At 55.7% G+C, this 13,603-nt stretch overlaps 3 protein-coding genes across 3 annotated transcripts; 1 reads left to right on the top strand and 2 right to left on the bottom strand.

Moving 5' to 3' along the window:
• Nucleotides 1–812: 812 nt before the first annotated feature.
• N657DRAFT_566067 (uncharacterized protein) lies at nucleotides 813–3,307 on the top strand (the record flags this gene model as incomplete). Its single annotated transcript, XM_062788403.1, has 2 exons — nucleotides 813–943; nucleotides 1,006–3,307. The coding sequence occupies 2 exons, from the start codon at nucleotides 813–815 to the stop codon at nucleotides 3,305–3,307; spliced, it is 2,433 nt and encodes an 810-aa protein (XP_062651587.1).
• A 2,181-nt stretch (nucleotides 3,308–5,488) lies between these two features.
• On the bottom strand, nucleotides 5,489–6,873 carry N657DRAFT_566011 (DnaJ-domain-containing protein; the record flags this gene model as incomplete). Its single annotated transcript, XM_062788397.1, has 3 exons — nucleotides 5,489–5,782; nucleotides 5,869–6,613; nucleotides 6,794–6,873. 3 exons carry the CDS (start codon nucleotides 6,871–6,873, stop codon nucleotides 5,489–5,491), a joined length of 1,119 nt encoding a protein of 372 aa, XP_062651586.1.
• Nucleotides 6,874–9,577: 2,704 nt separating this feature from the next.
• N657DRAFT_228849 (uncharacterized protein) lies at nucleotides 9,578–10,320 on the bottom strand. Its single transcript, XM_062786311.1, has 2 exons — nucleotides 10,036–10,320; nucleotides 9,578–9,843 (listed from the first exon to the last, which is right to left on the bottom strand). Exons 1-2 carry the CDS (start codon nucleotides 10,266–10,268, stop codon nucleotides 9,750–9,752), a joined length of 327 nt encoding a protein of 108 aa, XP_062651585.1. The 5' UTR covers nucleotides 10,269–10,320; the 3' UTR covers nucleotides 9,578–9,749.
• Nucleotides 10,321–13,603: the final 3,283 nt, after the last annotated feature.

The raw sequence follows: 13,603 nt of genomic DNA, 5'->3' as shown, positions 1-13,603 counted from the left end.
CGGCCGATCCGCCAGCCCACCGACAGCCACCAAATGAGACCCCCAGAGACTTCGCAGCCAAGTTGGTGTGATGGAACCTTGGCCGCCGAGAGAGTACAATGAGCAACCTCGGAAGCGTCGCCGGCACACTGTACAATGTGCGGTGCCATCTTGCTTGGTCTAGTTGATGGTGCTGAAGTCGACAAAACGCGCATCTTCAACCCCAGGACTTCGCCGAAAATCAACCTGAACTCCACGACCCAACTCATGAAGCCAGATCTGGCCATGTTCAGGGGTATTCGGCGAACCGCAGAGCATGAGCACCCTGCGCTGCCTAGGCCCCACGAACTGCAAGCTACCGGAGCTCTGCGGCAGAGAAAAGTGGGCTGGAGGGCGGCCTGCAGATGGGGCACACGGGCCGTAGCTGATGACCAAGGGACCAAACAGAATCGAACTCTTAAGTCCTCCGACTCTCGCCCCCGGATCTGGACTTCCAGTTCACGAGGCCTTGTCGCTTTGTTTCGAGTCTTTCCCCTCCATATCTTTTCAACTCGGGGTCCCGACACCTCAGTCCTCTTTGACGCCGATTGTAGGCTGCTGGTCACCTTCCTTCACCCACGCCGTTCTACCGTTCTATATCCGAACGCGACAGCCGCCCATCGTCCAAATATCCAAAGTCTGCGCAACCTGGACTCCTGCTGCTCATTGTCCCACATTTCCAACGAGCTCCGCGCGTTCCTGTCGACCAAGCGACGGGACGGCTCCGCCAGTCCCATTGCCTCAAGGTCGAGTCGAGCAGTCGACGTGGAACAGCCAAGGAGAAGCTCGGTGTGATGGCATCCATCTCGGGTGCTATACCCCGACAGGCGCCGCCCGTCAGCGATTCCTTCGGCGATGCTGAGCAGAAGTCAAAACGCGCCAGGACGAGCAAGCCGAAAGTCAAGACCGGGTGTAATAACTGCAAGTAAGAGAGATTTCTGCTTTAGGGTGCACCTGTTTGGCGGCGCTGACATCTGGGGCGTACAGGCAGAGGAGAATCAAGTGCGACGAAAGGCGGCCCGCCTGTGCAAACTGCATCCGATCCAAGAAGATATGCCCCGGGTATCCGCCACCACCGCGGAGCTCGCGCCCGTTCGAGGAGATCAAGATCGCCCCAAAGCCTATCGGAGCTGTGACGGCAAGTGCGCCACCACCAAACCGCGAGCCTATCCAGCTGCCCCCCCGACGGGCTTTGAAGAACCAGCGACGGACCACCCCCCCTCTGACGCCAAGTACTCCAAGTGCTATGATGCTGTTATACCACCCCTCGATGACCCTTTTTAGCGATCAAGAAGGCCAGTACTTCCAGCTGTTTCGTGAACACACCGCAAGCGAGCTTTCTGGTTTCTTCGACTCGGCTTTTTGGACTCGCAGCGTCCTTCAGGAGTGCCACTCCGCAACCGCTATCCGCCATGCCGTTGTCGCACTGGGCGCCTTGTATAAGACGCTTGAGAAATCTAATGAGTCACCGCCAGCGTCGCCATACCCAGACAGTGATCCTGCCGACAACGCGCGGCGGCACTGGGAGATGGCTTTCAGGCAGTATTCGCATGCCTGTAATGCTCTGGTGAAAGCGGACTCGGCTGAGATCACTTCGCACAGGACGAGGCTAATGGCAAGTGTGCTGTTGGCGTGTTTCGACTCATTTGTTGGCGACCATAGGCAGGCCATCGTCCAAATTCAGACCGGACTGGGGCTGCTGGAGCAGCTGCGTGCTGAGAGGAAGCGGGCCTTCCTCTCTTCATCCGAGGAACCCGTCGAGGAGGAGCTGACGCAGATGTTCACGCGTCTTGCCATCCAAGCGAAATCCTACGACATGGCCTTCCATTTCCCGCAGCCCTGGGTCGTGCGCCTGACCTCGAGTCCCGGGCAGGACCCTACTTCACCTTCTTCCGATGCCTCGTCCCCGCCGAGCATCAACCAGGATCCCATCCCGGACCGCTTTTCATCGGTTATGGAAGCGCGGATGGCGTGGGACAAGCTCTGCGAGCGCATCTTCCGCTTCACCGAGACCATGTTTGCTCACGCACAAAACGGCGTCATGGGTGTGCTGCCCACGTCGCTGCAGCACTACGGCATTTCCTTCAAGAAGGACATCGAGGCTTGGTCCCAGGCGTTCGATCACATCCTTGCCTCCAGGACAGCGCCGGGTGTGAGCAGCCAGGAAAAGGCTGCCATTGCCGTGCTCAAGATGTTCCAGATCATGGGCAAAGTTCTCTTCCTCATGACCTTCAGCGACAGCGAAATGCACTTTGACAACTTCACCCCCTACTTCAAGGGCATCGTCGATCTCGCGCTTGAGGTGGTCGGCGACGAGGAACGCAGAGCAGCAGCGAAGCGGTGTCCGGACCCAGCTTTCTGCCGCCACCAGGACCGCTGCGAGCCCGACATCTTCGGCGGTCACGAATACGCCGCACGACACATCAAACCCAGCTTCAGCGCCGACCTGGGAATTGTCCCACCATTGTACGTGGTCGCCACCAAGTGCCGCGAGCCGCACATTCGGAGGCAGGCTATCCAGCTGCTGCGCAGCAGCGCCAGGCGAGAGGGCATGTGGGACAGCGAGCTGACGGCCCGAATCGGCATGTGGATTGCCGAAATCGAAGAAGAGGACATCAATTTCTTCGACGGGTCTGGATACGGCAAAACGCTTCCCACCCCGGCCTCCAGCCCCGTCCAGACGCACTCTCACCCTCCGACAGGCGGCAGCAGCCCTCAATTCCAGTCTTACTCAGGAATCGGAAACACACGGTGGGAAGCATCCCCCACTCCAAGTGCGAGCTCAAGTCATACCGCATTTCCCTCGCCTCGCTCACCGCCACACCAACAACAGCATTATCATCATCAGCAGCAGCAGCGCAAGGCGATACCAATACCCGAGGAGAAGCGGGTCATGGTCAGGGCAGTCGAGTTCGACTTGCGCGAGCGATCGGCTGTCATCCAGCTGGGGTCGCGGAACCTCAAGACGGGCACCCCGGATCTGAAGACGAGGGTCACCAAGATTACATGGTACAGTGGGGGGCCAAAAGTATCCGAGCACCCCACCTCAATTAAACGCGAACTCAGCGCGTCGCGACCAGTACGGTTTCTTCAACCTTCCACAACTCGACCAAATGAAGCTCAATTTAAAAGATTTTGCGGGCCAGCTGACAGCAAACCGCAGCCGGAACCAGGAGTTATCGCTCGGGATTCATGCCGCAATGTGCACGCTGGTGGCAGCTGGAAAAAGCGAGCGGTTCGTCGCGGGCTTGTTTCGCGTCTCTCCGTCCACGGTACACTACGCCATTGAACACTGGAACAAGAACCACACCTTCGAATCCAAGCCTCGCAAAGGCCGGCCCCAGGCGCTCACCTGAAAGGAAAAGCGGTATACAATATTGCTTGTCAAACGGAATCGAACTCTCGCTAAAAAGGCGCTCGTGAACGCTACAGGTAAGGTCGTCTCCTATTCTACGATCAAACGATGCCTCCGCGCCAACAAACATGCGCAAGTGGAAGGCAATGAAGCGGATACCCCTTTGCAAGGAGGTAGCAAGGGATAGGTATAATTTCGCATGCGATTGGCTTGAAAATATTGAGGAAATCTTGCAGGTTTGTCGTTCTAAAATTGACCTGGATTTCTTACCCGCTAACTGTTCCAGACTATGTTCTCAGACGAGTGTTCTTACCAGAATAGCACCTCCAACCCGATCTCCTAGGTGTTCCGTTTCCCTTCTAAGAAGTTCGATAAGCGTTTCGTAAACCTTCAAAACCATGTGAAGGCGAATATCACTATCATGGTCTGGGGAATGATCTTCAAGGGGGGGCGGAGCGAGCTCATCGTTATAGCCCGTGACGACGATGCTCCTCGGAAGGGGTATACAGCTAGGTCGTATCAAAAGGCCCTCCAAGAAGGTCTCATTCCTCACTACGACGAAACACGGCATTTCCAGCAAGATAACGCAAAGATTCACGTCTGTAAGTCGACCGAGGAGTGGCTCCAATCACGGGGAATCTCATAGATCGAATGGCCTGCACACAGTCCCGATTTAAACCCGATTGAGCACGTCTGGGCTGCTCTTAAACGGAAGCTAAGGAAGTTGTTCCCTGATCTCTGGGAAGTAAAGAAGAACACGCTGGATATCAAGTACTTTACCGAGTGTTTGCGGACGGCATGGTGGGCAGTAGAACAGGATGGATTGACAAGCTGATCGACGGCATGCCACGCCGCTTGGCCGCCGTGAAGAAGGCTAGGGTGCTGGTACACAAAATATTAAAGCCCTGCACTTGGCCATCACTCAGATACTATCAGTTTTGCGCTGTGATATGGTTGTGTGAAGTTATTGTTGGATAAGGAGGGACGATGTAAAATGTGGGAGGTCGGGAAATGTGTGGTGCTCGGATACTTTTGGGCCCCCACTGTAGCCCTCTTATGATGACTGATCGGCGGCTCTTGTCCATGTTTTTTTCACGTTTGCTTTCTTGGGCTCCTTCAAATATACCCAGATGGTGGCTTTCGGATTAGCGGCCCTGGCATTGGCATATGCCACCGACCACCCACAAACGAGCTTGGATCTCGTCAGGCTTCGCTTCTGTTTTCTGCCTTGGAACGCGCACAAATGTGTCCCCCTATTATGGAAGAGCTGGTGTCTGAGAACAAGACCGGAACGGGAGCATCAGGGAATATCACGCGGCTGCGGGGCTGTCGGCAACAGCGCTCTCGCCTAGGTACTAGTACCTTGGTGCCCCCCTCACCAGGATGGCCTATATGCAGGGACGCGAGAACAATCCGTCTTCGGAGTGGTCTTTTCGTATCGAACGTTGTAGTGTGTAGTGAGAACCTGAAGCACATTTCAGCACCGCATTCCGAACTGAGCTCCCGAAGTGAGTAATGAATTGAGAGCTTCGTACATCTGAGAGTTCGTGACGATATGGTCCATCCGCATACCTGTGTTCTGTACATACATACCTAATCACTTTGTCCATCGCGTTGTAGGCGGATCTAATGCAAATGCAGATACCTACCACCTCTACCTTGTCCAACACAACAACCTTAGCCCAACTGAAAGTGGTCTTATCCATGTCTATAAGCAAGCTTCCTACCACAAGCACAGCCCGGAACTCGGCCCCTCGAACCAGGTTCGGCTCATCTTTTCGTCATTTATCATCAATCTTGTGCTCGTACTTGTAATAGAAACAATTTTCCGGGTCCAAGTAACCCGGCGCTATTGCTTGCTGTCGATCCAATCCAACAGACCACTTCCTGTTTGACTGAATCCTTCACAGCCATGCTCCCCCATTTCCTACCGCCTACGTACCAACCTCCACCGAAACGATGGAGATCGCGGAATAAAGGTGCTATGATGAAAGTGAAGAGAATTGAACGCCAAACGCCCCTTTTGATGATGTTACGATATTTCCTGTAACTGCGCGACGTGCCAAGTCGAGCGGGAGTTATGAGAGTTCATCCCACTGACTCCCAACCGTTAATTCAAAGAATCTCCCTCAATCGCTGCTTCTGTGTCGGGCTGAGCGTCATGGGGAACTTGACGTTGTACTTGACGATGAAGTTACCGCGCTGGCCCGGCTTCTTGGAGATGGGCATGCCCAAGCCCGGGTACGAATCCGAAGACCCGGGCTGCGTGGGCCCGGCCTTGTCGATGTTGAGATTCTTGCCGTCAATTGTGGTGATGGTGCGCTTCCAGCCCGTGAGGGCCTCTTTCAGATCCAGATCGACCGTGTGCACTATGTCGTCGCCTTCGCGGGTGAAGAGGGGGTGCGGTTTCTGTTGGTAGAAAAGCATGTTAGTACTTGAACGGAGATGGAAGAGTGTCGGGGGGGGGGGCAAGGGGGGAGTGGGATGAGACTTACCTCCTCCACGATAAACACCAAGTCCTGCTGTCCGCCCTCCTCCTGGTCGCCGACACCCTTGAACCGAATCTTACTCCCCTTCTTCAACCCTGGCTTGATGGGCACTTCGAGCACCGTGTCGGTCGTAGTGCGCTTGCCCGAATCGTCAAACATCTTGCGCTTAATCTTCATCTTCTTGACCACGCCGTTGAACAGGTCCTCGAGCGACAGCGGCAGCGGCCGCTCCACCGTCGTCACCTCGGGCGTCGGCGCCCGCGCGGCCCGCATACCCTCGCCAAACGACCCGCGCATGCTCCGCCGGGACCCACCAGGACCACCACCACCCGACGATGTCGAAGCCGACGACCGCGCAGCGCCAGCGAAGAAGTCCTCGAAAATGTCGCTTCCCAGGCCGCTGTCGCGGAAGGTGTTGCGGAATAGGTCGTTGGGATCGGTGAAGTTGAAGTTGTAGGAGAACCGAGCGCCGCCTCCTCCGGGACCGCCCGGACCGCCGGCGGCGTTGGCGAAGAAGGAGGCGAAGCCCTCGGGCATGCCGCCGGCCGCGCTGGCGAACGGGTTCCCGCCGGCAGCGCCGTCTGGTGGCGGGACGCCGCCGCGCAGGATGAACTCGAGGCCGAACTGGTCATAGAGCTTGCGCTTTTCTGGGTCCGACAGGATCTCGTATGCCTGCGAGCACTCTTTGAACTTCTCGGCGGCGTCGGGGTTGTCTTTATTCTTGTCGGGGTGCCATTTCAAGGCGGCTTTCCTGTTGACAAGTTAGCTGTGGGGTTCTGGGGGTCGAGGTGTCGGGAGAGATGAGCCATGATCGAAGGGCCATGGGAGACGGCAAGACGTCTAAACGATAATACATCTTGGGACGTCCCCAACCCTTCTCGGGTAGCTACCGCAAGAGAGCAAACAGACGGTGATCAGGCGGTGAACTTACCTGTATGCCTTCTTGATGTCGTCTTGTGTGGCATTGGGGCTGATGTTCAGCGCGTCATAGAGTTTGGTCTCTTTGACCATGGTGGATGGGTTTTCGGGTGTTGAAGAAAAAGTGTCTCGGATGCAATAGAGGGTGTTCTCTCGGATGTTGTTGTTGTTGTTGCTGTTGCTGTTGCTGTTGCTGTTGCTGTTGCTGTTGCTGTTGCAGACGTCTCGAGAGGAGGTCGTGTGCGGAGTGAATTGTCCTGCGTCACTACCCTTGGGCGAATTAGAAGGTGGGTAGCTGATCTACTGCTGCAGGTCGCTCGTTGTAGCTTAGAAGGTAAGGGAAACGGGCGAATGGCCGGTATCGCTTGTAGGTAGAAGTAACGTGAAAGCTCCAGAGCTCTCTGAAGACGTCGTGGGGGGTTTCCTGCTCAATACGTACCAGGTGATTTGGGACGGCAATGGTAACTGCGAAGATGGGAACGAAATCGATGAGGCTATCGCCAGCCGAGTTGGAAGGCAAATGTGCACAGGCGAGGAGGCTTAGAATGCCCTTGGCAGAGGTCGTGCCTCTCCTCGTGAGCAGGAGCTTGTAGAAGGTTCGACGGCGGACCTATCGGCTTCCAGAAATCAACTGACGTCGTCGGACCTTGTGACGCAACAACAAGCTCAGCACGAACTTTACTTCCGTAATTAATTGTTTTTGAATGCGTCAATACGAAGTAAATATTCAAGGGTCCCAGCAACGTTATCAGCGGTTTCAATCCGCATCAGCTTCTATTTCAACGTCTGTTCGGTGCCTGACGCAAAGACAGCCTCGCATTCCTTCGATTCCTGAGGTTGTTGCCCCGCGCAGCCCATATGTTACCCCACAAGGCGGGGACGGGTGAGCATGATGTGGCAACTGCTTAAGGTCAAGCGCCGTTCTCAACCCCGTCCGAATCCAACGGTTCGTCCCAGCTTCACCGGATCAATCGACGTGTCAGTCAACAGACATTACGATAAAAATCAGGAGCTGGCCTGGACGCCATCAACATACATTATCAGTACACGTGTACTCACTTATTCACTCCAATACACCACAGTTATTCAAAGATACTACCGCCGACTACCCTAACCCAGACACACAGGCACTCTGTCCCCTCGTACAGCAACGAATTCGCTGCGACCCGAGATACGTGCTGTTAAAACAGCGGCATACTGACCCCCGAGTCGAAATATCCATACCCAGTGATTGCATAGCTCGGCGGCAGGATTACGAGGGGCTCGATTCCCCGGCAGTGCGCACTCGAGCGTGTCGGAATCCTGTTCTTGAGACAGCTCGGCGGCGTCCAGCTCGGCGGCGTCCAGCTCGGCGGCGTCCAGCTCGGCGGCGTCCAGCTCGGGCCATCATCCATGACCATGAAATAGCGCTGGTTGGGCAGCTCCCAACAGTCCACAGGTCGGGCATGCTAAAGAAGGCCCTCGAGCCTGCCCTTGCAGTTGGGGTACCACACGTCATACACGTGCGCGGGCCAAAGCACGCGCTGTTTGAGTCAGCCCAGTAACTTTGGTATTTGCGGTGTCGATGTGCGGCGGGCCGTGGCTCTTGAAGCGCAGACACGAGACTTGCGTCTGCATTGGCAGCTATACTGCGTCACGTTTGTCGGGCCCGGTACCGGAAAAGCCGCCGTAGACAGTCGAATTCTGCATGTTGGTCACGGTGCAGAGCGGGCCCTGCGTGTTGGCGGTCCGGGTTTCGGTGAGGACGGTTCTGGCCGTACGTGGTGGTCGACGTCACCGTCGAAGTAACCGTGGTCTTGCCTGTGGCCACCTGTGAGCACGCGTACAAGAACTTCGGCTCCGGCCATCCCGACACAACCGCAGGCGCCACGGAACGCCGGTCGACCTGGAGCGCAGGGTAGGACGATTCCCTTGCAGCCTCGGTGGGAACAAGCTTGGTCATGGGTTTCGAGACGGGAGGCGGCACCCAGAGCTTGTCGTCTTCGCTCCGCCCCTCCATGTACTTCATGGGAAGCGACGTGTCGGTAGTCGAGCTCGCGGTGCCGGTGGACGTGTAGTAGGCCGTCAGGGTCGTGGTCGAATAGACAGTGATGGTGGGCGTGCCGGTAACGGTGGTCGGGTCGTGAAGGCCGTCGATGTAGAGGGCACTGTCACCGAAAATGTGCTCCACTGGTAAACCTTCGGCGTCCCGTAGTTGATATACGAGGTACAATACTCCTGGCCTGACGCCGACAGGGCCTTCATGTCGCCCCGAGAGGGCTGATTGTTGGGCACGTTGTAGCACTTGGGCGATTTGTACTGCTGGTCCGAGCACAGCAATCTGGTCAAGTCTGCCGTTGCTCGCCCTGTTCTTGGTGCTCCCGTATCCCGTAACGAGCAGGTTGTTAACCGGGCAGCTGCCCTGTGCCGAGAATGAATAGCTGGAACCCAGACTCACGGCCGTCTCGGACGTGATGTCGGCAAGAGCGCAACCTGGCCAGAGAAATGTTGACGGCAAGGTTGCCAGACCCAGCGCATGTACGACGTCAGCCGAGTGTTGGTGCCTGAGGTAAACATCGGGTTGGTGAATGTGATTTGCGGAGCCCAGTTCTGCTGCGACAGGATGTTGCCAGAGAGGAGGTCCATGGTGACAGCGGCATTGTTGAGGTTAAACTGGGCACTGCCAGACGTGGAGACGATCGCATTGGCGTGGTAGTTGACGCCAGTGCCGTAGAACACGGCCCGTCTGGGGTGCTTTAGTATTCATCCAGTTAGGAAAGAGGGGAAAACCTGAAGGGGGTTGATGGCTGACACAATGTTGAATGTTGAAGGTATTGTCCAAAGTAATAGCACCAAGCGCGCTGTTTGACTACGCGTAGTTCCATCCGCCGTTGCACGCACCGTCCGACTTCGGGGCCGTAATTGTGCCGGCAGTACACTGATGCCCGCTGTGATCGTCGCCTTCTTGATGGCACCGGCCGTCAAGTTGATCACAATCTTGCCCGAGACCTGAATGTTTGAGCTGGAGAAACCACAGTTGTCGCAGGAGAGGTCTTTGTTGAGACCCATCGACCTGACGGCCTGCTTGAGAGCCGGGTACGTTAGCTTCCAAGAGTAGTCCCTTCTTGCCGGTCCAGACATGGCCACGAACAAGCGTCGTAGTGGTGCTGCTCTTCATATAGCAGGACGGGGCAACGAAAGAGGCGCAGTCCTCGGTGGCATTGCCCCTGTTCATCTGCATCTACTGGTAAGTTAAAATCAGGAGAGGCAGCTTACGCTTGAGAAGAGCCGGTCTCTGAGGTAGCAGCAAGGCCGCCTCCAGTACAGTCAACGCCAGAGAACCTGGAACGATCCGCCCTCGGCGGCATCGTAAATGGTACCATTGGACTTGTTGCCCTCGCATGTGATCTGGGTGATCCGGCTTCGCGCGGTCCATATTCCGCCGTTTGAGAGGGTGCCCCGAGGCTGCTCTTCATCCAGTAGGTGTCGTTAGGGGGAGTAGGAGACATCAATGCAGTTAGATGTGGCGTCGCGAAGCTCGATGCAGTCTTCGAAGTTGGCTATGCCAGTCTGGGCAGCGACGTCTCTGCCGGCCTAGTCTACGCCACACAATTTATCACACAAGGTCGCGGTCGTGTCGTAGATACTGTTGTCGCTGAGGTTGTTGGTGAAGTCCAGGGGCGCGGTGAGAGCAAACGAGGCCGAGGCTAGCGAGAGAAGGAGGGCGGCCTTGGTCCGGGAGGGCCTGGACGGCTGCCTCATTGTCAGAAAAAAAAATAGAAGGGCAAACGACCGTGTGCCACCAAATCAAAGGAGGGGACGGCAAGAAACAGGTTGCACTTTGGTTTGCCAAAGTCAGGAGACCGACATCAAGCCAGACGGGCGCAGCCGTTGAGGATACATTATACACTTGGCATACTGGCCATCCCCTTCGCAACGTCGCGACATCATGGCATGAATACTAGTTCGAGGACCGGAGCCCACATCGCCTGATTGGGCTCGCGGCCTTGACTTCCGCCTGCTGAACGGTGAGCGATTGGATTGAAAGTGGACACAGGAGGGTTCCGGCTGGGTGAACTTACCGGGCTGAGCCTGCACATCAACAGTTGATTATCATTAGCGACCCTTCCTTCATCATGGTTGCCAGTCGAGGACATGACATCGGATTGAGAACCATCCGTAACGCTACGTGCCGGATTCCTGGGTCCGTGCCACGTGCGGACGAGACTCCGGAGGCCGGAGCCAAGACGGGATCTGGACTCGGTAGATCCGGTTTACCCCTAAGCGCACGATGGGATCTGCGTGACTAGCGCCAGGATACAGCTATGAACTTTCATACAATAGTGATCAGTGATAGAGGTCGAGAAGAGGAGCAGATATCGTCCGCGCGCATCTGACAGGGGCGTCCCATCACCAGAGATGCCCAGACTCGACCTTGATCGAACTAGGAACGAGTCGGCCTCGACAGTAGTGGATGAGCGCTGACGAACCCAGCTTTTGGGCGGATAGCCCCAACCGGGAAGAAAACCAAGCATGGCAGCTCTCGAGAAAAGCCTCGAGCCTCTTGCTCTGTCTGACACGCGGAGCCCCTCTCATGCCGGCTCATAGACGTAGAGCGTCGAGTTCGGCTCGTCGGGCAGGAAGAATAGGTGCATCTTTCCGTCGACGATGGCCACATCCATCGGGTTCTTTGTCACCAAGACGCCATAATTAGAAACCATGGTAAGGGGGACCTCAGCCAAGGGTACCATAGAATCTATATCGACCAGGGCGATGCCCGGCGCTTAAGCCGTAGAGGCTGGTGATACTGGAGCAGTCCTCGTGGTTCTAGGGCCGTGGTCACGCATACAACCATTGCTGAGCTGAGTTCCCGTCAAGGGATGTTGGCGCTCGGTCGGGAAGGGCGCAGAGAGAGAACTTTGGAAGCCAAGAAGATATCACTAAGTTCCATCATCCGAGTCTTTCGTACGACCTCATCTTCTTCTTTCACCTTTTCTCCTTTCGTTCTTTTCTTTAGTTTCAACCAAGCAACCTTTAAGAGCCATAACATAAGGCCTTTTGCATTGAAAGAGTTGGAAGAAGAGTCTTCAATTACATCCCTTAGACTCGAGGCTGGAGTCTCGTCCTTGCCATCTCACCCGAGGCTGCAGGCTAATAACGCAGGCAGTGATACGAACGACCGCACGTCTTAACGAGGTCAGGCCAGGCCATTTCCGGTCCACGTAAGCTGCTGCACTTATTTCCCGAGTGTTTGTTCCCTCAACCCCGAGATTCCCGGAGTGAATCAATATCCCTAGCAGGCGGTGCTTGTCCTCAGCGGAAACACGTGTCTAGTTGCACTTTAGGAAATCTAGAGACAACGAAAAATCGGGCGCTGTTCCGTGCAAGGAACATAAACAGGCCACCAACAGTGTTCCCTTCTCGAGGACCCCGCATGCTGGACTCAGCTCACACGTTGACAGTGGATGACACGGGGCGTGGATGATGATCCATGGTTAAGGTACTAACGAGGCTGTTTGTGACCCAAGTACGCAAGGTGCACATGCCAACTTCAGTGTCACGTTGGATATTATCGCCTTACTTTATCGCCTTGCTTCGACACGATGCACCAGGCTGCGTGGCAGAAGCCTCGCTTTTTTCTGGAACATCGCATAGAGTTCAAGGCGCCCGGAAAGTGGCGAGCTCCGAGCTGTAAGCTGTGACCCGACCCAGGACCGGCCCGGAGGCTCTTGGATACGGACGTACGCTTGCAATTGTCAAGTTCCTTCGAGATACCAACCTCGCAACATCCGGTCACCGAAACCGAAATGACACAGAACCTGCATTGGGTCGTAGATTTGATCCCAAGTCAAGGGTCACCTCGGCGGTCTCCAAGTTACCATATCCGTGGTCGAATCTTCAAAACCCTTGCGAAGTGATACACAGGGCTCGGCCACGGAGGCGAAGAGGTCATGTTTTGCTTAGCTCGGTCGCCTTAGCTATCAAAACAAGCCCGACTGCGGTCCGTGATGCGAATGCTGTTCATCCGTCATACGATCCATATCCCGTGGAGAAATGAAGCATCCCCTCGAGGGCCCTTCCAGCTCCAGAGCCACAATGACACGCCTCCTCGCAACCTGCAGGTGGAGGTAGTACCAGTTGTGGTCCTTCGCCAAACAAAGCTGTGACCTCGTCGGGCAAACTCGCGGCTCAGATCTAAGGTACCCTGCCGATTACCTGCGCAAGCTGGGTTGCGACGTTGCGTACGTGTACATCAGTTAGCCTAAGGTTTAGTTACCTCACTTTGAAGAAAGCGATTATCAGAAGCTGCGGTTCACTGAGCGGGCATCTACCCGCAGTACCGTAGGATGTGAGGCAAGTAGATATTACGTCATTCACACAAGCTGATCAACACACCCCAAGATGTTTGCGGGAAGCCCCGCATTTGCGTCAATGTGAAGTGGGGCCAACCGCCGGACCCTCTTCCCCGGTTTGGTGTTGCTTTCAGACCTCTCGCGACGTCATCGTTGCCGTCTTCCCACAGTAATTGTTCAGTTCTTCTCTCAATGTGGGCAGTATCTGCCTTGGCTCGATTGGAAACCCACTAGATTACATACTTATGCATGCACCTACTCTAGAAGCTAGGCTAATCTGGATTATACGATAGCCGGCAATGCATCAAATTGGCTCAGACTGGTAAGGACCAACTTGCCACTCCACCGGGAAGCAACTATCAAGGTTTTCTCCGAGCCACGGCTTGTGGCATTCCTTGGAGACATCGTCCCTGTGACAATCCGACTTGACGTCACGCACGTCCTTGAGTGTCAGCTGCACAGTTGCTGGTTCCTGTTTGATCCCAAGCCCG

Source organism: Parathielavia appendiculata (genome assembly GCF_033297405.1).
Source record: "Parathielavia appendiculata strain CBS 731.68 unplaced genomic scaffold N657scaffold_2, whole genome shotgun sequence".
NCBI classification, from domain to species: Eukaryota; Fungi; Ascomycota; class Sordariomycetes; order Sordariales; family Chaetomiaceae; genus Parathielavia; species Parathielavia appendiculata.
The sequence above is the reverse complement of the archived record's forward strand: the minus strand, read 5'-3'. Positions and strand labels throughout refer to the sequence as shown.